The following is a 23,062-nucleotide window of genomic DNA, read 5'->3' on the forward strand; positions in this document are numbered from 1 at the left end:
ATAAATACGAACGCAGGTAGGCCCATTAATGTACGATTCACAACGAGGCTAATCGCATGGAAATGAAGTTATTCATATGGGTCTTGGCTTGATTCGTTTCGCCGTCGATTTTATTTGATTTCATTACATGCGAGCGAATGACTGAGTGGACGATACAACATTGATACGCATATTGGCCATTGGCCAACGATGATAAATTTACAGAATGAGGGATCGATGGCTATTTGGCAGTTTGCTTATAGCCTATAACCAAAAGAAAAGATGATCGGTCAGCGAAAACGGATTGGAGCAATAAGGCGAATGGTAGTAGGTCAGAAGCGAGCAGGACGAAAAGCAAAGGAAAGTAGAGGAACTTACGAGCTATATCTGTCAAAACTAAATTCCCGCAGATCGCACATAATCCCTGATTAAGCAATGATTGATATTAGTTGACAGTGACAGTCGCAGCAATAGCAAAAAGATTGAATCACCTTTTTATATGCGCATTTCTGACAACGAGTAGCGTTATTCTGTTGGGCGGGTTGCTATTAGGCGGTACAAGTTAGACTTGGTCAGCCAGATAACGATGACATGATATTTCGTGTAGGAATTAGGATGAGGAACTGCACGAGATATCCTGAGCCAGAGCAACAGGTGAGAGGAATTGATTGAAGCGGATTGGGGTTCACTATTTATACGCACTTTACAATCTATACATTTCTGATATGGATTGACACTCCCCTTCTTGACCCCTCCTCCACCGCCGCCACCGGGTTTAGCGTACGGAGAAGATTTCGCTCGGGCCGATAAGAGCTTGTTCTCGCCTATCACTCGGGTAGAGGAGGATGGCTTGAATGGATCGGGAGCGGCTACTGTTGATAGTTTCTGGGATAGTGTTTGCACGAGAACGAGGTTAGCGATTACCGGTCAATTGACTTCCACAGAGAAAGCTGCTGCGTAATGGGTAGGAAGGAGGAGGCGGAGATGCGGGTTATGAGCTGCATGCTCACCTTCTCACATTTCTTACAGACCATCTTGCCTCGAGGCCCGCTTAAGTCTTGATCGTTCTGCTGCGATTGTGGTGATGATGTTGATCAATTGTTCAGTGTAGAAATGGGCATTCTCCAAGGTGTGTATGATTCGAATGAAATGGACGTCGAATTGATTGTTTTGGGTGGCAATAATAAACCAAATTAGGCGCGCAACAGTGAACGCCAGTTGAACAGAAAACCACGGGTGCCTAATGTGAATCAGGGTCCGTGGATGCCTGTGACGTGCGTGAGTTGTGCTGATGCTGCAGGATGATGACCATTTCAAGGCGATGTTGACCATATCTCAACCTCACTTACGAGCTTTACCACCTTCAGCCTTGCATACCAAACCCAAATCGCTGCTCGTGTCGAAGGCAGATCCACAGTCTCAACAAGCCCGAGTGTAGCCCTACTCTCCCTCGCGCTCTCGTTGCCACTCCCCCTCATTACATCCCGCCGTGCCCGATATATTTGATTCACCATGGATCCTTCAGTCCCGCTCGTAGTGGATAACGGTACAGGGGTAAGCTAGCTCACGCAACTCTTGATCAACCTCAGCCAAGGCAATTATGTCACCGCGCTTGTGGAAGGTAGCTGATGGATGCTGGGCTGTGTTGTAGTTCGTTAAATGCGGTTATGCAGGATCCAACTTCCCGGAACATGGTGAGCCCAAATGGACCATCATGATTACGTCTTTTCGAGCGGCTTTGTAGCTGACTCCAGTGTGCTGTTTGTGGTAATGTAGTCTTCCCCTCAGTCGTGGGCAGACCAATCCTCAGAGCAGAAGAAAGACTAGGAACCTCGCAAATCCAAGATATTATGGTCGGAGACGAAGCATCGGAGTTCCGATCATTCTTACAGGTGACACAACCTATGGAACATGGGATAGTCCAGAATTGGGAGGATATGAAACATCTGTGGGATTACACGTTCAACGAGAAATTACAGATCGACCCGCACGGGAAGAAGGTGCTCTTGACGGAGCCGCCGATGAACCCGAAGGTGAACAGACAGAAGATGGCCGAAGTGATGTTTGAGGAATACGGGTTCGGGGGGGTCTATGTGGCTATTCAGGCTGTGTTGACGCTCTATGCGCAGGGTGAGTGGAGTGGATCTCACTCAAAGATTTAGCATTTAGCGCTTGTCTCTCGACTGCGAGGCCGATCATGAACTTCGTGACAACGCTGATTTTGTTACATCAACGTCAACGACGCCGAACAGGTCTCCAAACTGGTGTAGTAGTAGATTCAGGGGACGGTGTCACGCACATTGTACCGGTATACGATGGATTCGCGCTCCAACACCTGACGAGAAGATTGGATGTAGCAGGAAGAGACGTGACGAGATACTTGATCAAACTGCTGTTGATGCGAGGATACGCGTTTGAGAGAACGGCAGATTTCGAGACTGTCAGAGGAATAAAAGAGGCTCTGTGTTTCACGAGTTATGATCTGGAGAGTGATAAGAAGTTGGGAGAGGAGACGACTGTCTTAGTGGAGAATTATACCGTGAGTACAAATTCCCTCCCAAACTTCTATTCATCTAAGTGTCTGGACGTCTGGACAAGCGCATATTGCAGATGCGAGAATGGGCAATTGAGATTGAGAAGGTCGAGATATCTCATAAATGGACATGACTAATACCATTGCGCAGCTCCCGGATGGCCGAGTGATCAAAGTTGGCTCAGAACGATATGAAGCGCCAGAATGCATGTTCCAACCTCATCTGGTCGACGTCGAACAACCCGGTGTAGCAGGTAAGCTATCTCCAGCTGACACATAAATGCGTTTCAGCTGCTGACGCTCCCATCTTTCGTAGAACTCCTCTTCCAAACCATTCAACAAGCTGCCGTTGACACTCGAGCAGAATTATACAAGCACATCGTATTATCCGGAGGATCGTCGATGTATCCTGGTTTCCCATCGAGGTTGGAGAAAGAGATGAAGCAGTTGTACCTTACCAGAGTCCTAGGCGGTGATGCTTCTCGATTATCTGTGGGTTTTCTTTCTTTCTCTTGGCTCTGTGCTCTACTGGAAACCTGCAATAGAGATTTATAGAGCTGATCTCAATGTCCTAACATGCAGAACTTCAAAATCCGAATTGAAGATCCACCAAGAAGGAAACACATGGTTTTCCTCGGTGGAGCAGTCTTAGCTGATATCATGAAAGACAAAGAGGCTTTCTGGGTGACGAAGGAAGAATGGGATGAGCAAGGTGTTCGAGCGTTAGACAAGCTCGGTAGAGGAGATTAAACAGGTCTATTTAGCTGTGGAGGCGATAGATAGAAATGGTAGAAAGTGGTTGTAATCATGAATTTCGGATTTGACATCTTTGACACTTTGCTACACGATTATGACTCCTTCTGATATGATACTCGGTCACTGCTACTAATCACGAGCTCCTCCCTCAAAATGCGGCAGGAGGGTGATTTTATGTATCTATGCAGACCAATATGTAAGGTTGAAGAAAGGAGAAGGGGGAGTGTGCCACGAGAAGAAGTGCTAAGTTGCTGCAACGGATTAAGGGTCCGATCGTAGTCATAACTGCAGGATACAACGTCACTCACTCATACACTCATACACGCGTATAACCTACCAGTTCGCAATCAACCTAGAGTATCACTATAGCAGACAACTATACATACAACTCAACCCATTCATTCATTCAGCGACAGTTGCCTCCCTCCTCTCTCCTCTCTACTTTGTTACCTGTATGCTCAAGGCCAGAATACAGGCAGAAATAGTCCACACAACCAAGATAGTCAGGTCCTAAGCATAGGACGAAATACGTTAGGCAACATCCGCGACTTATAGCTTGGCAAAGACAACGACTTGACCCTGGCAACGACCTTTAGCGATTCAAAGAGGAAAGCAGACGGGTTCAGCTTCTCATCAATTCCTTTCGCCGTAGCTGTGCAACTCACTTGGTGAGCCTTGTTTCGACAACATGTTCAGATTGAAAGGCCTCACGTAAGGTCCGCTTGGCCCGACGATCACCGAGCTGACCGCGATTCTCTTAGCATTGCGCACATACAGTGATTGCACCAAAAACCGAGAAGATACGCTACTCACGGACATAAAGCAAGGCGCCATTGTCTTCACGGAAATAATCCTTCCTTCTTCTACTTTCCACCCTTGACTCAACCGTCATAGTCGGCAGCATCAAGAGCAGAAGCGTAACAGAAGGACAGGGGTCATCCGTCTTCCTCCTCGTCAGCCGGTAACGGCGCACCCCACAACCTCAATCCGATGTCCCGTCCTTCCTCCTACCACGACTATTCGAATATGGAAGACGACCCATTCTCTCTACCTCTATTCAATCACCATCCTGCAGGCGGATCATCCGCGTTACCGCCCATTCGAACCAACATAGACGGTCCTCCGCAGATCCCACCCCCTCCTCCGGCATCAGCTCATCGCAGTAACGCTAATCCGACATACTCACAAGGAGGTGGAGGAACAGGAGGAATCTTATCTTCCCCCTTCTCAGCCTCGCCAAGAATATCTGCTTCTAGTGGATCAGGACCACCTTTACCCAACTCGCATCGTCCTCACGCTTCCTCGACGTCATACCCGTCAGCAGGCTTCGGATCCGTTTCTTACGCTCCCGCTCACGGTCAACAACCACAAGAACTGATGCCCCCTCCACCGACCTCATCGTCCAGTACGAGCTACCTAGGTAGAAGTGCCTCATTAGGAGGGAATAGGAAGAAGGATCCATTCGCCTATAGGTCAGATGACGTTGAGAGTGGATTCGGCAATATGGACGTGAGCGATAACAGCATACCGCCTTTGCCTTCTTCCTCTTCATCCGGCACTTGGCCAAACTATCAGACAAACAATACTGCAACTGCGTCTGCTCAAAGGCAAAGCTACCACGGATATCCTGCTCCAGCTCCGGCTCAAAGAGACGTGGTGATGTCGCCTAACAAGGCGTACAACAACTCAATGAACCCTCCGCCTGTGCCGGCACATGGCATCCGTCAAGCTCAACAGCAACAATCTTCATCACAGGAAGGCAGTGCAAATAACACATATCAAAGCAACAACCCGTATATACCTAGAGGGTCTGATCCCGGACCTTCATCCGCTGGCGGTGCGGATGCAAGTCAATGGACGGATTATAGAAGACCATCGATCAATCAGAGAATGTCATCGACTGGCTCGTATCAATCTAGAAGTTCCGATCAACTATCGCCCTTTGCCAAGACTATACCCCTCGCAGGCGGTGAACTTAGTCCGTCATCACCATTGATGAATCCCTACGATGTCTCGTCTTCGACATTCCCATCATCTTCGCCCAACATTCCTCCCCCTGCTCTCGGCATCGTCCCGAATTCGCCACGGTGGACCAATTCAGTCAACGTGCCATCATCCTCTTCATCGAATAGACCTGTAGGTTCTCCTGTCGGTGGTAGACCACCACCTTCAGCTAGAGGGTCCACGTCGGCGTCGACCGCCAATCAGCTTTACCCAGCCAGTCAACCTGTTACACCTGCGGGCAAGTATGAATTGGCTCCTCAGAGGACAGAAAGCTCTTCGAGGGATGGGATGCACTCAAGGAACGGGTTTAGGGATGTGCAGGATTACACGGATTTGAAACCGGTTGTCAATAGTCAGCCTAATGGCAGAAGAGCGGATCCTGATGCTGCGGGAAAATATCTGAGTGTGAGTCGAAATTGCCTTGTTCCAGTCCCATCCCAACTACTTTCTCTGAGCTGTGTCATGACGGATGGAGCTGATAGCTTGACTATTGATATAGCCGCTCAAATGCCTTACTACTGCACTACCTCAAACATACAATCTGTGCAATTCGAATTTCCGCTACGAGACTTCAGACAATCCCCGAAGGGTTCTGACCAAACCTAGTAAACCGGTGCATAATGATGGAGCGGATAACGAGGATTGGGATTACATTTTATATGTCAACGATGTGCTAGGGGGAGAACATGGTGGTGATAGGTCAGTCCCAGCTCTTGGAGTCTCACAGAGCCATGGAATGCGCAAGCTGATGTCAACTGGCAACTTCAGATACTTGATCCTGGATGTATTGGGTCAAGGGACGTTCGGCCAGGTAGTCAAATGCCAAAATATGCGAACACACGAGATCGTAGCTGTAAAAGTGGTCAAGAATAAACCTGCTTATCTACAGCAAAGTAAGATGGAAGTTGCCATTCTGGAATTGGTTGGTTCCTTTTTCTTCTCCTCACGCCATGGTAGTCGTGAACAAGCCCAATGCTGACTGTGCATGCGGGTAATAGCTCAATGGTCAGCATGATCCGAGTGATCGACATCATATATTACGAATGCACGATCACTTCACCCACAAATCACATTTATGTTTGGTATTCGAATGCCTTTCCTCCAACTTATACGAGTTGATCAAGCAGAATCAATTCAAGGGGTTGAGTACACAGCTAGTCAAGGTTTTCACGGGGCAGATGTTAGATTGTCTCACGGTATTGAAGGACGCTAGATTGATCCACTGTGATTTGAAGCCGGAGAATATATTGTTGAAATCGTGAGTGATTTCCCTATTTTAAATTCTCATCAATGCAATGTGGAAAACGAAGCTCATACCGTTGAACTTGTTATCAGGTTGCAATCACCGCAAATCAAGATAATCGATTTCGGATCAGCCTGCCATGAAATGCAGACCGTCTACACGTATATCCAATCGAGGTTTTACAGGTCGCCTGAAGTACTGCTTGGACTACCTTATTCGACAGCGATCGACATGTGGTCCTTGGGTTGTATTGTTGTGGAGCTTTTCTTGGGATTGCCCTTGTTCCCTGGTACGAGTGAATATAATCAGCTGTCTAGGATTGTCGACATGTTAGGGTGAGTGTCATGATATCCGTATCTTTTCAGAGTGTCCTTATTGTTGTCATGCTGATGGTTGTCGTGCTCGGCTCCTTAGAACTCCGCCAAACCACCTGCTGGAAGTCGGAAAACAAACTCATGAATTCTTCAACACCTCGACCGACTCGTACGGGCGCAAGACCTACAAGTTGAAGTCTATGCATCAATACGCAAGCGAACATCGGACAGATGAGCAGCCTTCAAAGCAGTATTTCAAGCAGACGAAGCTTAAGGATATCATTATGGAGTACAGCTTCAGCAAGAGAGGAGCTAAGCAATCTGATATTGATAAAGGTGAGCGGGGATGTTGTCTGTGAGATCCGCTGAGAGCTGGCTGATGATGTTTACCTGATAGAAATGGCTATGCGACGAGCATTTGTTGATTTTGCGGAAGGTCTGCTGAATATGGACCCTATCAAGCGATGGTCACCGCAACAGGCTGCCAAACATCCGTTCATCACCGGAGAGAAATTCACCGGCCCGTTCCAAGTGAGTCACCAGGCTACACGATAGCCCTTGGGGTTTCGCTGAAGGATACATAATTCCTTTTTTAGCCTACTGCTCCTTCAAGCAGAAAATCATCTCGAGCGCCCGTAGCGGAAGTACCCTCTTCATCCCCTTCATCAAGCAAGAAATACGGTGGGCTTGTTCAAAGTCCAACTGCAAATCGAACGCAACGAATTTATTCGGACGCAGCATCGTACAACCAGCAACTCGCTCAGCACCAAAGCTACACCGCTCAAGTGCAACATGCTGCCAACGCACCGAAACCTGGTCCATTCTCTCCTGAATACGACATGCAACAATCGCAACAAGCCTACAGCCAAGGTCAGGGCCAGGGACATCGGATACTCAGCCAAGGACAGATGCCACAGCCGCAGCAAGGCAGACAACCTTCTGGTCAATGGCAGCAATTGCCCTCTGCTCAAGCGTATCAACAGCAACAGCAACGAGTACCTTCGCTCAATTCGTCTTCTTCTCACGCGCAACTACGTCAGCCCCCAAGCAACGCCCCTCCCATGATGCCATCATCCACGACAAATCCACCTCCAAACTCGTATTACCCAGCTACGCGCAATAGGGCAAATACAATCAACCAGATCGATGCTATCCCTCCTGCACTAGCACGTTTGGTACAGTACGGAGCGCAGGATCCTAGCGGGGTAAGAAACAGCTTGACACCTGTGATGATGAGGGACGATTACGAGCAGTACAACAATTTGCACCATGGTGGAGCAGGCGGACATCCACACAAATCGTCGGGCCTAGCTCATCAGAGTTACCCGCAATTGGAGTATTTGCAAGAACAAGCCGAATTAGCATCGAATCAATGGTTATTACCCACCACGATCAACCAATCCTCATACGGCGGTGGCGGTAGTAGCTCTTCCCATGCGCACGCACAAGGGAGACACAGGAATCATCCTAGTTTGAGTTTGAGCGGTATGGGTAATCTCAGTCAAAGTCAAGGGTACCAGATGCAACCTCCGATCGGAATCGGTATATCTCCGCCGTCCAACGAGTATTCCTCGGCGTCAGCCTCGTCTCACAATGGCGGCGGTGGTGGAAGAAGGGAATATGATTCGATTCGTCAACATCAGCATCATCAAAGTAGAGCATCTTACGGAGGAAACAACACAGGGGGCTCGGGCGCAGTCACGGGTACAGCGGGATTACCGACTTATCCACCTCCAGCCGCCACGAATTCGAACTCTTCAGCCAACTTCGATACCTTTGGAGATCCAGGAATGGGGATGGGCATGAGTATGGGAATGGGTATGGGGATGATGTATACGCCGTTACAGCCTTCTTATGGATCACAAGGACAAGGTGGACATCAAGCTAGAGCTAGTTATTCGGGTCCGTACGGCACAGGAACGAGCAATCAGAGTCCCTTTGGGAATGGGAATGGGAATGGTGCTCCCGGCGGCGGCGGAGGAGGAGGAGGAGGGGGACAAAGTCCTAGATATTCAGGAGGGCAAAGGAGGAATCAATATGGCGCGTGAGGTGTGTTTGATGGTGTGGGTGTGGGTGTAAGGTCCGAGGTACAGGCGTGGGTGTGGGTGTAGGTGTGATTCGACTTGAAGATTGAATCTGATTTCTCAACTCGCCCAAACAGAATATCAGTCTGGCTCAATGCCAAAACTCACGAAAGAAGAGGTACATTTAAAGAATTAAAAGGTCTATGAACGAGGGAGATTCGCTTGACCCGAAACAACGCGATGCCATATGGATATAATGCGTTGTACAGAAGTCGCTTTGTTCCTCGTTTTTTCTTTCTCAGATTGATATTGGGCATGAAAGTGGAAAGTGAATGAAGGGGAGGCAGAGGCGTGATATGTGAGATGCGGTACATGATGCGTAATGCGTAATGCGTAAGGGTCAAGACGCGATGATAGATATGTATTTGAGATGATTTTCATGAACGATGAATGATTGAATGAATCGAATGTTACCACGATCGACGACTGCGCTTTAGAAAGAGCAATGCAGGAGAAGGTTGAGATGAGCTGGAAGGGTGAAATCAGATGGTATTATACAATGAAGCAATAGACTCCTCGCGTGTTCCTCCTGTTCCAAACCCCATTCACTTTCCAATGCCGGTCATTCACCGTTTATCGTGCAATTCCAAATCAAATAGAAGATACATGCCCAACAAAGTAAAAAACGCAAGCGTAAATCAAAAAGCCAAAATCTAATACCCTCCTCTACCTCGTCCTCCACCAAATCCACCCCTACCCCCTCCTCCCCCACCTCGTCCTCCACTTCCACCCCGTCCACCGCCGAATCCACCTCTACCTCCCCCTCTGCCACCTGGCGCACCACGAGCTGAGAAACCACCCCGACCGCCTCCTCGGCCCGGTGGACCGCCTCGGCCTCTGGCTCCTCCACGACCGCCAGCACCGCCTCGAGCGCCGCCTCGTTCTGTCAATTGAAGAGCACATACAGCACCAGGTCAGCTTCCAAACACAAGACGATTACACACAATCGTGAAAAAGGATGAGGGGTGTAGAATGAAAAGAGAAGATAGATCAGATATGCGTTGTTATGGTAGCCTCATGAACGATTTCGTTTCGGAGTGAGCTGAGTTAATGTATCATCATGTGTGATGGGGTGATGGGAGAGTGAGTGTGGGTGTGGCGGGGAGAGAAGACTGGGAGAGGGAAGTGGGAGAATTGGGTTTTACTGAGATTTGCTGTTATGCGATTGGATATGATCGACCGGGAGGTAGACTTACTCTCGACTATAGAATAGCAACAATTGACGCGTAGGTGGAGTCAAGGTTGAGTGAACAAGTCAGAATCAGCATTGAAACAAAGAAATATCCATCAAAGGGGTTGTTAAATGAGGTGGTCCAAACTCGGACTCGGACTCGGACTCGGACTCACCCTTCCCACCTGCCGTTTTGGGTTTCGGCAAAAACCTCTCTATGGGCAACAGCTTCTCTCCTGAGATATACACTTTGTCTTCGGGTTTGAACGAGGTAGCTACCATGCCTGAATCCATCTTCACCGTGAAGTAGACCTGGTTTATCGGACCGAGGATCTCGTCGACTTTACCGATCTGCGTCTTGTTCTGCAAGTATATCGGAGCGTTGAAGTACGGTATCTTACTGGGAGTCACGAGGGAGCAGAGCATTTCCGATTCGACGGGGTGGAGGAATGATCCGATTTCTAGAGTAACAAGGGGCGAAGGGGCGAAGGGGTGGGTGAATGATAGGTCAGTCAGTATTCTGATGAAGACGAAGCAGAGTGGATAGTCATATAGATGACAGATTGGATGCGTCTCTCGTCAGGGATAGGATCGATTTTGGAATTGTGGATTGGTGCTATGATTTTGGCATTTGCAGAATGCATTGGACTCTAGCTAGACTCGACTCACCTTGGACAGTCTCGGGAGGTCCGAAATCACGTTGACCGAATCCTCCTCTTCCACCTCTACCTCCGCCTGTCGAGCATAGCACAAAATCAGCTTGAATACTACGGATTCGTCGGCCGTGTTCGGAAGATGATGATCGATATCCGAATATCCATGCCCAAACCCATATCTAAGCAGAAAGGGGCATTGTGGCAATATAGACGGCCGATACGCACCTCGGAATCCACCTCGTCCTCCTCTATCACCTCCGCCCCGTCCAGAGAATCCACCTCTTCCGCTCATTGTCCAAGTGAGTTAGCTATTTGCAGAAGTCGGTAGGGATATGTATATATATATATGTGTGTGCGGCCTCTTGGTCGTCCTGCAGCGTAGCCTTCGTTGGTTGGTCCGGTTTCTTCAGTCTCAAGTGTGATTGAATCGTATGATGTTGTTCTTGATTCCCTTTCAATGCTATATGACAACCTCTAAACCTCGAAATCCGTTTTGGCGATAAATTCCTCCACAACTTTTTGCTTTCGACCTTGTTTTTAAGTGGGTTGCACTTTCAAGCTTTTTTCAGATGCATCGATTAATTAATTTCGGTTTTGGAATGCATGTCGAACACGTGGGAACATGGGGTAAGAATACGGGGTAGAGTACGCAGGGGCTGTTGACGGTGATCACAAGCATGGATAGCACTGACTGATACATGGCCTCAATACATTGGGAGACAGCTCGACCGATTCACAGATCAGATACGATAAGCAAGTCAAACGCAGCAAGACAGAATGGGATGTAAGTACCATCTGTTATAGACCAATTGTATTGAATATGTTAACTCAATCACAGCGCTGACTCCATCTTGACAGTGACATTCTCCTCCTTGTGGTCGCGTCTATTCTCGAAACGGGAGACCAAAGTCCTGATACTAGGTCTGGACAATGCCGGAAAGGTGCGTCAGATCCATTGATGACGGCTCGTATTCGCCTCACATGTGCTGTGAGGTCTATGGAAAACTTGCATGGGAGCGAGAGCTAATCTCGTGATCAATGTAATATCTTGCAGTCAACGATATTATATCGAATCACCATGGGCTCCGTCGTAGCGTCCGCCCCGACCGTAGGATCGAACCACGAGATATACGACTACAAGGGCGTCCGATTCGGCCTAATAGATATCGGAGGACAAACTTCACTGAGGTCGTCCTGGGCCCAATATTTCCAGGGCACAGAGGCTATTATTCTAGTGATTGACTCGAGCGATAGTGCGCGCTTGGGGATGGTTAAAGCGGAATTGATGAAGCTGGTTTCGGATGAGGTGAGTCAGGCGTTCCCTCGTCTCACACTACATTATCTTCCGACTTGGTGTGTGTTTTGTCGCATTCTTCTCGATTTGATTTACTTTTCCTGTTCCTTTACTCGACTTTCCCCTCGTCTCGATCTTGCGCCATCTGTTCCAAGTTCAATTTATCTTTTCCTCTTTCGTCTTTGATCTATCGAAGCCCACTCCACCCGTGTCCCTCGTTCATCTTGCACTCGCAGTCCAACACTACAGAATTAAAGCACATTCAAACCAAGGAGCTATCGTGACCAATCACTGATCCGCCTTGACTTCGTAGCAACTGAAAACGTCCCTCTTACTGGTCCTCGCAAACAAACAGGATTTACCCGTATCGCAAGGCCGTCTGACCCCTGCACAAGTCTCCGAAGCATTAGGATTGACGGATCTGAGGGAGAGAGAATGGCAGATTATGGGATGTAGTGCGTTAACTGGGTTAGGGCTGTTCGAGGGTATGGATTGGTTAGTCGGTAAATTAGAGGCCAGGGGGTAAGCTAGAGGAAAGACAGCGAGATCGGGCCTGATAGTCGAAAGAAAGTCGATTCAGATTCGAAATTGGAGCGAAGGTAAATGTCAAAGTTCGCAATCAAGATTACCTGAAATATTTATGGGAAAGCCAAGGAGAATTGCAAAGCAACTAAAGCGAATCAGGACCTGCTAGTCATGCTCGAACATGATCTGCTGTAAATTCAGCCTTGGTTCGACGGTGACGACAAGCGATACGATATAGGTGGACGACGCGGAAAGTAAAAAGACATACCGATTGTACTAGTAGAATGATCTGTACTCATGAGCTAACGACCACGATATCGAGACTGAAGAAGGGGAACGATATTCTTTGCCAATTCCGCATCCCAGATATATAGATGCATGAATAGTATGACCTGAAACCATTTGATTATATACCCATACCTAGCGTACTTGCGGTTCTATGTAGCATCAGAGGCAATAAATACCCCGAACTCCTTTTTGATCAACTCATAAATGCGCACAATATGCACCATATGCAGTTGGGTGATTTATCGATAATTTTAGAAACCCCCACTCAACCCTACTCCACTCGTACCTCTCCCAGCCGCACCTCTTCCGAAACTCCAGATCGTCCTTTCGCCCCTCCAGACGAGCTTTCCAACACGTACCACCTCCCTAGCAAAGATCTCCCCGAACCCAAGGAAGACACCATTCACAAATGGCAGAAGCAGGTTAATACCTACTACAGCTAATACCCTTCGGAAGGTTAATTGAGAGGGGTCGAACAGGCTCAAAGTCAAAGAAGGGGGTTGTTGAGGTGGTTGACCCTGAGATTGATTTTGATTTTGATTTCTACTCGAAGCGGGTTTATCGTTATTGATATTGACGATATCTGATTCTTCAGAGTTAGATTGTGGTCTTGAGACTTCTTCTCCTGATGAAGCCGTTTCTGGAGATCCACGAGATACTTCTTCCCATGCCCCGGAAGTTGCTGAGTGCCTGGATAGAGTGGCTGATTCGGTGGGTGCAGCAGAGCGGGAGATGGGTACGGGATCTTGGAACACGGGTGGGATGGGATCGGTCGATCGGGTTGGATCGTACGAGAGCTGTATTTGATGAGGAGGAGATACCAGTGATCATCAGTGATCAGGCTTGATCAAACCGTAGACACATAGGGCGCAGGGCACCTGAACTTCTCCGATTTCGAAGGTTTAGACGATAAGTAGAAAACATTGACGCACAGGCTTACTCTCCTTCTGCGGCTCTTTTCCTGGTCCCCTCACATCAGTCTCAGGAGTCGCACCAGCACCAGCACCAGCACCAGCACCAGCACCAGCGCCTTTCCCATCGGTCGTCTTCTTGTCTCCGACCAATTCCCAAGCTTCTTTCACTTTCTCATTGGACGTCGATTTACCCTGATTCTGGCTTTTTCTCTTGTTTGAGAGATCCTCTTGTTCACCCTCGAGTTCAGCTTTGAGTCTCTCTTGATCGCGCTTCTTTTTCTCCGCATCAAGTTTAGCCTTTTTCTCCTTGGCCAAATCATCTTTCATCTTCTGCTCGGCATCGGCATTCTCTTTCTCGATACGCTGTCTCGTAGCTAGGGCTTTCTCTCTGGCTACTGAGGACTCGGCTTGCCATTCCCTGGTGTAGCCCTCGAGGGTGTCTTTCCACTCGGCCATACCCTCCACAGGCTCGGCGAGGGACGCTTGGACGGTCTCATCGGGAATAGCTGATGGTTCGTGGGCCTTGTCGGAGCCTTTTGCGGGTGCTGGTGGAGGAGGAGGAAGGTTGAATGACGATTCCAAGGCGGACTATGATTGATCAGAAGGGTGATTCAGCTTCCTGTACGTTTATCTAAGATAGCAAGGGTTTGTTCCATTGTATGTCGACAAGGTGTTGGCCGAAGCAGAGTAAGGCGGGATAAAACTCAGGACTCAAGACTCACACCCAAGCTGTCTTCCAAATCACCACTCATTTCGGCTGTCTCTAATGTTTCTAATTCTTTCTCTGCTTCTGCTCTTGTATCAGACATGAGTACGAGTATTAAAGTAGCGAGATACTATGATTAGGTGATAGGGTGATTTTGATTTTCGATGCCAGTTTTGACTTGGCTTTGGTGGATTAATGACGTTAAATGATCAAAATCCGAATGACAAGCCCGAGTATTCCAGATTTCCCACTCGCACGCAATTCATTACTGTAATATGGGTGTGGAGTCCCCACAGTTCACTGTAAGTGGAGGAAGAACAGCAATAGTAAAGTTGACACAGCATCATTCTCTCACTCGGTCATGCAATCTCAAACAGACAGATTCTCGGAGACCCATTGCATCGCTCGTTGACCGAAATATCAGATTGTATATATAGTAGATATAGTGCACCTATTTCAAAGCATAGAGACAGTATTTCGAAGCAAGCCGCCTCCATCAATCGCACAACGTCCACATCGACAATTTATCCGCAGACGAGTGAAAGTGACCATGTCGACCTGTCCGGTCTGCGGCGAGACCCAGAATGCCGACCAAGGGGCATTCGCTTATCATGTAAACTCGCACTTCGAAGCTGGTCCATCGACTGCGACTCCACCACCGATACCATTGGCTGCCGATTTACCTGGCGAGAGACAGTAAGTCAACAGCGAGTTACCGTTATATTCAGATCATCCCATGACGCTTAAACCACTATATACATAGCACCGCCGAAGACATCTGTCCAATATGCGACTTCCCCCTCTCTTTCCTCTCTGTGTCTGAAGCACAGACTCACGTCAATTTATGCTTGGACGGGGAATCGTCTCTTCCCTCCCCTCATAACTCGCTGAAACGACCTAGATCTTCCGATTTCCGCGATGGAGGTCAGAGCGTAGGGGCAGACACGCAAGAACATCAGCGCGATTACGATTACGATTACGATTTTAGCGTTGCTTCTTCAGCGACATTGCAAAACGGTAGGAACCTGAGTGAGGGTGATGAGGCCGTAGATGAAGAATGGGAGGGGACTGCTCGACCGGGTGGATGGATGGATTGGGCAGGTAAGAAGGTACAAAGGGGTGACGAATGGTGAGTCGATTCGATCCACTTCAAGTCAGGTCGGCTATTATAGGATGACCAATTCATTTATGACTGACAATTCCTTGACGATCAGGTGGGATCCTATACACGGGCCGATCAAGGAAATACCGAGCAACTTCTCACCAGGTCAGCTTGCCGCCCTCCTTAGACGAGAAGGACCAACTCGCAAGCTGAGCCGATAATTGTCCTATAGGTGTGATACCTGTCCTTGCACAGACCCTGCGGAAAGCCTCTCAGAAAGGTATAACTCGCCGAGCAGTCCTGTGTAGGGATATCACCCATATAAAGGGTATATGGAAATTCGATATGGGTGTGTCCATTTCACAGTCTCTCAACATATAACAGAGCTAAAAAGGTGACATTCAACGAATATCAGGATGGGGGTGCGGATATAGGAATTGTTTGATGTCGCTCTCCTCTCTTCTATCTATACCGACGTATCAAACCATATTCGACAGGCAGAGCAACGGGGCGCAACCTGGTGTTAGGAGGGTACAAGGCTGGATCCGAGAAGCCTGGGAAGAAGGTTTCGATCCGGAAGGAAGAAAACAATTGAAAGGGAAAATACTAGGCACGAGGAAATGGATTGGTCCGTCCGGTACGTGTTCCATGTATAATTAGCTGTGATAGCGGTACAGAGAAGGACCACCGTAGCTGAAAGCGCTGGGCCAGATCTGTATGCTATGTTCAGCTATAAAGGTATTCCGTGAGTCGGTTTTGTGAGCAAATATGGATGACACAGAGTAAGCTGATCTGGGCTGTGATGGTCTGGTTAGATGCAAAATTTGTAAGTTGAGCATACTGTCCGGGGGCTAGGCTATACTTTACGATGCTGATGAGCGAGGATGACATTGGCAGACGATTTTCCTAAACCGCAAAATCCGAAGGATGGTTCTAGAGCAGCTCATATTGCATTGCAGAAATGGGTAATCGCGTATTTCGTGAGCTTCGAGATCCACACGGAGCTGCCTGACGTTAAGAGTGCAGCGAAACTAGCTGAAACTCAGCATGTAACAGACCGAGGGTCCAACTGGATACTCGCCGAACATATATCCGAAATCAGCTTTCGACGTGATGATGCGTACATCGGAGAGCGGTGTAGGCCGAGGCGAGGTCGTGAGGGTATCCCAGAAATTCCCGCTCATCCTTCAGGTAAGCTGCCCAGCGTAGTCCCGTCTCATGATCAGTAGGATGAATAGCTTATGTCTCTTGATTAAGCATAATGGTCATTCCCGGACGATCATCGGTTTCGAAGAGAATGCTCGAGGCGACGTCAATTTGTTGCTCTTCGATCCAGGGAGGTGAGCGATATGCATCCGCATGCGACTCATTGTGCGACCATATCAACCAATTAACGATTTCTCTTGTATTGCGTTTCCCAGATCTATGCCTAAAGATACACGTTCCGCGGGAATCGCCAATTTAACTCAAACAAGACAAGACCAGCAACAAGCCGCCTCTCCGTCACTCGAAGCAGGGCATAGCCTCTCTTCGAAAGTATCAAAACCAAGCCTACTCAAAAAGCGATCATCGTCCATCTCCAATACACACGAGTCCAAACCATTCTCGCGACCATACACGAATGGCCGAGCGGAGATCGATTATTCGTCCTTTGATCCTGACTTGGACTCGCATGCCAACGGTGCTGAAAACAGCAATGCCATCGGAGAAGGAGAAGAGGGACCTGCACTTCATCCGCGCGGTGGTTTCGCTTTGGAGGAAGACGAAGAGCTGACCGCTGGTGGATGGGTCAGAAAGAAATTTTCCAGAACTACCAATACTCCAACTGACAGTGCAGGTGGTAACGGAATGTCTGGAGGGCAAGCTGGACAGAGTGGTAATGGTAGTATTGCTCAGCCGCTTGATACGCCTGATACTCTGAAGACACTTAATTACTTCCGAGTGAATTTGGGGACTTTATCGAGACATACAGAATATCAAATATTGGCTTTCACTGGTGGGCCGATATTGACTCGTGCAGAGAGGGAAAAGAGGAAGAAGGTGACTAGTACGACTATCAGAGCGGATCATTTCGAATGATCGATTGGAGTATTGGTTGTTCGGTGCGAATGCGAAAAGAGAGATAAGCTGCTCCCGATAAATTGGACCTTGTATCTACGTATCGTATCTCAGTCACAATCACGATTAAACAGTGATCCTCCATACCGTTCTCATATGATGACACACGACTCTTTCTGAAAAGCGCTGGCGTTGTTGATACTCAATACTGTATTTTGTTAATCCTTTCGACATTTAGTTTGTACTTTGTTTTGACAATTAGTTTGTACAGTACTTTGTTTTGACAATCAGTCTATGGCGGCTTCAATTGTCCGGCTGACTGTTGTATTTACATTGATCTTATCACCTGTTGATGTTAATTCATGTATGTCATTTGTCAGTGACTGTGCATGTACGACAACAATCGGGCAGAATATAAATTTCGTTACGTCAAAGGCGTGTGTACGTGTGTACAGTACAATATCACATGTGTACCCCCCTGTCCACGCTCGAGAAAGAGATTATGATTGGTAGATCGATTCATGCGATTTCAAGCCATGCCATGCCATGCTAATTGATAAAACCACCTCTACCTCTGTACTATGCTACCTTCTCCTCTTTATATACATACATACTCTGCCCATAGATCTTTTCAGTCTCGCAATGTCCCATAGATTCGCGTCTAGACTATCTATACTCTGCAGCCATCACTTCGGACAACTACAGCTAGATGCAGGTACATGGATCTCCACCCCGACAGACTCTTCCTTCCATACGTCATTCCCTGCTTTTTGGTTGGATCGGATCTACGACTATGTATCATGCATGGCCTTTCAGTTGAGCAGATTTCTCAAGCCGGCTTTAGGTTTCATTTCCTCCTGACTCCTCGTATCTGTCCCTGTATCTCCTTCCTTGCGCGACGGGGGCGTGACCTGGCCGGATCTATTGTCTTCCGCTTTCGCTTTGGCATTCATCGTGGACGGTATGACATTCTTAGGCTCCTCTCGGGGCGTCCGACGAGGTTCGATCCTTTCCGCATCACTCATTGACGTTGACGTTGACGTCTGCGTTTTCGCCATCGTGAATCCATTTACCGTAGGAGTCAGTCCACCGGAAGAGGTAGTATGAGCAGTGGTCGGGAAATACGATACGTTCGGATTAGATGACCGCGTCAGATTCAGAGGTAATGGGAGATTGACGTTTCCAAGATGTTGCTGCTGGTGCTGCTGCTGAGACGGAGGATAAGGGTCTCCTGTCAGTGTAGACGTGAATCCGGTAGGTGGTCGAGAGAGCAGTTGAGTGGTGGCAGTATCGCCGAATTCCCTAATGGATGGAGAGACCAAAGGAGTGGCGCCTCTGGACAGATTGTTGGCCGACGGCGGAAGTCTCGGTGTAGGCAAAGTCGCGTGGACTGAGCGCGCGGAATTCGGCACAGTGTTGTCGACTGCGTCAAAGAGCAAGAACAGTTTCTATTAGTTTATCCTGCCATATACAGCGTGCCACTTTCCGGTTGACAATGGGACTTACGAGGATAACGAAGACGTCTATCACCTCTATCACGATCTCCTTCAGGGACACGATCTCGATTGCTCATACCGCCACCACTAGCCATGATAGCAAGTGCATCGGAGGCCATGAGGTCTTCGTATTTCTGCCTCATGTCGGCATTTTGACGGGTGAGCGTATCGTGCAAGGCTTTCATCTCGGGCAAAGCTATAGAACATGAATATCAGCAATTGTGTGATTCCAGGTAATAATATGGATGAGAACCTCCTTGACTCACGTTCTTGCCCAAAAGCCCAGCCAACCATCTGTAGAAGGTAGGAGGTGAAATCAAGATTATACCGGACATGTTCGATACGATCATGATTCAGCACCTCAGTGATACGCTGTAATCTTTCTTCGAGAACAATGACTTGATTCGAGAGGCTCTCTACCGAGACCGGATCCGACCGGGAAGGATAATAAGGTGAGTCCGAGAAATTTGGGGGCAGAAACCTTTGCGCGGATAAAGGGGGTCTTGAGGGATCAGGATGATATCGCGGGACCTGAGACTGAGGTTGAGGTGGTCGGTCTGACAGTGGAGGTGGCATTCTGATGGTCATTGGTGGCGGTCCATTACCATGGGATGAGGGTTGCCTTGACTCCCATAACCCAGCGGTCGTAGTTGGCCGATTATCCTCATTCGGACCGGAATACGGGAATACGATATTCCGTTGAGCTTGAGGTGGAGAGGCCAACCTCAATACATTGGGCTGAGAGCTCGGAGGTCCAGCTTGACCGGGCATATCTCTCATCCATCCGGCAACAGGCTTAGCCAGTTCAGCCATATCTTCAGTCGGGGAGATCGGTTGTCCGCCATCGTGCGCACTTGGCCGGGACGACTTCCGCTTGATACTGGCCAAAAGATGAGGCTCGCCGCGGCGGAACAGGCTATGACGAAATTCCCATGCTTGCGGGTCAATCGTGGTAGTGTATATGTCATTGACCTGTACCGTGATCGAGATCAGCAAATACGAATCAGGTGATTCTGTGAATGGGAATTAAGGTTTGCTCACTTTGTTGAATCTGAAACAAGCCGAAATGAGCAAATAAGGTTATCATCAGCAAAATTACTCTTGTGTCAGTGCCACAAATGGGAAAACTCACGAATACATATTCAATTGACGGACGAAACTCTGCCAATTGTTGTGCTTGAAAAAGCGTGGAAGCACCACTCTGAGTCACAGATCAGGAGGTGTTTCTTTTGTCTCTTTCATCATCCAGACACTCACTTCGAGAATTCCTGCGGGTTTGGACAAGTGAACGTGGTTCCTTCTGCAGACCAGTAGATCAGTCCCGTCTTCGCGATGTCTTCATCCTCTAACATCGAATACAGCTTGCCCACGAATGCAGCTTGCGTTTTCTGAGGCGGATTCACTAGAGGTTGACCAGATGAGAGGTTGGAGCTTGGTGGTGGGCTGGAGTTTCTGGATGCGTTGATAGACGTATTTGCGGCAGAATGATGCAATTGCGAGCGATGGGGCTGACGAGAGGAAGATGCGGCAGAAAGATTCCCCCGCTCATTTTCGCCTATATCCCATGCCGAAGGGTATGATGGTCGACGTCGATGCTGGGAAGGGTATGTATCATCGAGTCTCCCACTCCTCCGGTCGTGGAACGATCTGTCCCGGTCATCTTCGGTAGAACTCCCGGGTGACGAATAGGAAGAGTGGGTGAATCTGGTGGAAGTGCCTGTTTGCGGTTGCTCGAGCTCATCAGAGGGATCGCCAGCAGCTCTCGGTCGAGCCGTATGAAGGGGCTCGATTCTTGCTTTCTTGTCGGACGTCGAGTCGGAAGACTCCGGTCCCAAGCGAAGAGATAATCTTCTTTTACTGGGAGTTTCAGCAAAATGCGATGGTCTGTCGTTATCACTCATCGGCATGATTGGCAGACTGGGTATCAATTAAGCAGGGTGTAGGCGGAGGAGTGGACGGGGAAGGGTATATAGTGAATGTTATCGGAAGATGAGGTGAAAACAGTATCTAGTCATCGAACAACACATGTAGCGATGTGCGAAAAGTTTGAAAAATGTATCGATCAACTAAACCAATGTCAATCAACGTGAATAACGCTGCTTCCCGACGTTCATAGACGTCCGTGCGCGCTAGGATTAAGTAGGTCGCCACGAAGCTGTGCACAGTGTTATTCGGTCTTCTTATGTCTCTACGGATCTGCTGCGAAGCACAAGGCAGGGCCAGAAGTCAGCAATGATTTTCTCTATGTATCTCTGATGGAGAACAGTCTGAGACAGTCCTTTCCCATCATCCACAGGTCCCCGATGATCAATCAACATGGTTCCTGTCATGATGGTAGTTATGCCGATATTTGCAGGGGGCGCAGTCACTGAGACATCCCGATAGAATAATCTTTCTTCTTCTTCTTTATTCCATTCTGGATCGCCCGTACGTCGTTCGGGGGGAATCACGAAAAGACTTTGCTCGCAGTGTGTAACATATTACTCCAAAAGTGGAACTCACCAGGTTTGCGGTATTGATTTTCTCACTGATAGAATATAAGAATAGTGACTCGCCGCTAATGTAAAGCCCCTAATGTTGAATGACAGCTAAACGCGATGTTTAAACGCTGACAAGGAAAGGAGCAGAATAGGGAAACAAAGGGGGATTGAGTGGGGAGTGGGGTTATGAGATGGGTCTTTTATATGTGAATGTTTTGGCTCCAATGTCCGCTGTGGTTCAATGCGATATTTTCGCAGTAGACCGATGGATACTTTCGATATTTCTCTATATAACGAACTTTAAACGAGGCTTCTTTCCTGAAAGATCTAGAGCGTCACAGGAAGCAGGTCGATATACACATCAGCTGATGGAAACGATCAATGACGAGACGATCCGAGTTGAGATTCCAAGGCATCCGTGGTGGAACTTCCCAGGGGGGCCGAAGGGCGTTTGTGTGATAATAAAAGAAAAGGAAGGTAACACGCCCAGTTACGACAGACCAATCATCCTACCTGATCAAAGATCCCGTAAAAACAAGGACAACGCAGAAAAATGATAAAACACAATAAAAGGATATCCTGAGTAACCTACTCACTTTTTTAGCGTGTTTCCTTCGCAGACTTCCTCTCCTTGACTAAGGTATGACAAGAGAACGAATTCCCAGCTTGTAATGAGGAACGATGCGGTAGTAGCAGATCTGCTTTGATGGTTTCTAGCTGCCGGTGCAACGAGGTGGAAGTCGTGTATTCATACGCGTTCTTGTTCTGGGCATGGAAATACGGCTCAACCTACTCAAAGTGACGGGAGATCCGAGGAGCGCTGAATAGTGAGACGTGCGGAAGAAGTTTCGGTTGCGTCTTTCTGAATGAAATTGATTTTCTGATGGGGATTTTCGTGATTGACTTTTTTGTTTTGCCGTTGTCCCAGACCCTTGGTACGCGATGCAAAGGCCTCTGTGTTTTTGATCTAATTTCTGATTTCTAATTCAGCCGATATGGTTCATTGGTACCTGACGGGTGTTCTGCCTCGAGATCGATTAGAATAAGCTTGTTTTCGTCTTTTTAGGCTCAATCTATCCTACACAGAAGATACGTTGACCTATCCTTTCCAAGCTAGGCCTTCTTGCGGCTGTGGGATTCCACAAGAGTTAAAACCCGATCTAATTGGCTGAAATGAAAGGAACGGTTGGATTACCCAGAGTGGGGCAGAGCGGGGTCGAAGGGACTTCGTTGATGTTGATGAAAGGATGGGCAGGAAGAAGTAGCTCTGTGTGTAGTCCTGATTTCCTGATAGGTACAGACAGGGGAAGTGGTGTATGCGATGATCAACACTGTTTGTGCTGTTCGAGAATTCACCAAAAGAAGGACTAGAAGGATGGTCAGACCTGTGAAGCTGATGCTGTGAACACAGCTACCTGCTGATCGATATTATTATTGAGATCTGCTTCGAGGGGTTCGA

General features: G+C 48.2%; 8 protein-coding genes across 8 annotated transcripts; 4 read left to right on the forward strand and 4 right to left on the reverse strand.

Moving 5' to 3' along the window:
* Positions 1-220: 220 nt before the first annotated feature.
* I303_107285 (uncharacterized protein) lies at positions 221-1,013 on the reverse strand (the record flags this gene model as incomplete). The annotated part of the gene is made up of 5 exons (XM_018409968.1): positions 221-243; positions 358-403; positions 471-524; positions 682-864; positions 990-1,013. The coding sequence occupies 5 exons, from the start codon at positions 1,011-1,013 to the stop codon at positions 221-223; spliced, it is 330 nt and encodes a 109-aa protein (XP_018260971.1).
* Positions 1,014-1,491: 478 nt separating this feature from the next.
* On the forward strand, positions 1,492-3,262 carry I303_107286 (uncharacterized protein; the record flags this gene model as incomplete). The annotated part of the gene is made up of 7 exons (XM_018409969.1): positions 1,492-1,533; positions 1,631-1,673; positions 1,756-2,109; positions 2,232-2,518; positions 2,664-2,766; positions 2,829-3,004; positions 3,095-3,262. The coding sequence occupies 7 exons, from the start codon at positions 1,492-1,494 to the stop codon at positions 3,260-3,262; spliced, it is 1,173 nt and encodes a 390-aa protein (XP_018260972.1).
* A 1,032-nt stretch (positions 3,263-4,294) lies between these two features.
* I303_107287 (uncharacterized protein) lies at positions 4,295-8,877 on the forward strand (the record flags this gene model as incomplete). Its single annotated transcript, XM_018409970.2, has 8 exons — positions 4,295-5,677; positions 5,772-5,971; positions 6,041-6,194; positions 6,271-6,530; positions 6,608-6,850; positions 6,930-7,165; positions 7,227-7,360; positions 7,426-8,877. The coding sequence occupies 8 exons, from the start codon at positions 4,295-4,297 to the stop codon at positions 8,875-8,877; spliced, it is 4,062 nt and encodes a 1,353-aa protein (XP_018260973.2).
* A 689-nt stretch (positions 8,878-9,566) lies between these two features.
* I303_107288 (H/ACA ribonucleoprotein complex subunit 1) lies at positions 9,567-11,032 on the reverse strand (the record flags this gene model as incomplete). The annotated part of the gene is made up of 4 exons (XM_018409971.1): positions 9,567-9,796; positions 10,261-10,545; positions 10,754-10,819; positions 10,966-11,032. 4 exons carry the CDS (start codon positions 11,030-11,032, stop codon positions 9,567-9,569), a joined length of 648 nt encoding a protein of 215 aa, XP_018260974.1.
* A 485-nt stretch (positions 11,033-11,517) lies between these two features.
* On the forward strand, positions 11,518-12,560 carry I303_107289 (uncharacterized protein; the record flags this gene model as incomplete). Its single annotated transcript, XM_018409972.1, has 4 exons — positions 11,518-11,524; positions 11,599-11,681; positions 11,795-12,046; positions 12,348-12,560. 4 exons carry the CDS (start codon positions 11,518-11,520, stop codon positions 12,558-12,560), a joined length of 555 nt encoding a protein of 184 aa, XP_018260975.1.
* A 538-nt stretch (positions 12,561-13,098) lies between these two features.
* On the reverse strand, positions 13,099-14,570 carry I303_107290 (uncharacterized protein; the record flags this gene model as incomplete). Its single annotated transcript, XM_018409973.1, has 3 exons — positions 13,099-13,644; positions 13,780-14,349; positions 14,484-14,570. The coding sequence occupies 3 exons, from the start codon at positions 14,568-14,570 to the stop codon at positions 13,099-13,101; spliced, it is 1,203 nt and encodes a 400-aa protein (XP_018260976.1).
* A 447-nt stretch (positions 14,571-15,017) lies between these two features.
* I303_107291 (uncharacterized protein) lies at positions 15,018-17,648 on the forward strand (the record flags this gene model as incomplete). The annotated part of the gene is made up of 11 exons (XM_065969539.1): positions 15,018-15,163; positions 15,231-15,596; positions 15,682-15,734; positions 15,802-15,918; positions 15,985-16,206; positions 16,281-16,314; positions 16,385-16,395; positions 16,467-16,549; positions 16,626-16,760; positions 16,827-16,909; positions 16,991-17,648. The coding sequence occupies 11 exons, from the start codon at positions 15,018-15,020 to the stop codon at positions 17,646-17,648; spliced, it is 1,908 nt and encodes a 635-aa protein (XP_065825611.1).
* A 791-nt stretch (positions 17,649-18,439) lies between these two features.
* Positions 18,440-21,030, reverse strand: I303_107292 (uncharacterized protein; the record flags this gene model as incomplete). Its single annotated transcript, XM_018409975.1, has 6 exons — positions 18,440-19,050; positions 19,134-19,319; positions 19,390-20,095; positions 20,165-20,174; positions 20,256-20,324; positions 20,381-21,030. The coding sequence occupies 6 exons, from the start codon at positions 21,028-21,030 to the stop codon at positions 18,440-18,442; spliced, it is 2,232 nt and encodes a 743-aa protein (XP_018260978.1).
* Positions 21,031-23,062: the final 2,032 nt, after the last annotated feature.

Source organism: Kwoniella dejecticola, chromosome 9, assembly GCF_000512565.2.
Source record: "Kwoniella dejecticola CBS 10117 chromosome 9, complete sequence".
Classification (NCBI taxonomy): Eukaryota; Fungi; Basidiomycota; class Tremellomycetes; order Tremellales; family Cryptococcaceae; genus Kwoniella; species Kwoniella dejecticola.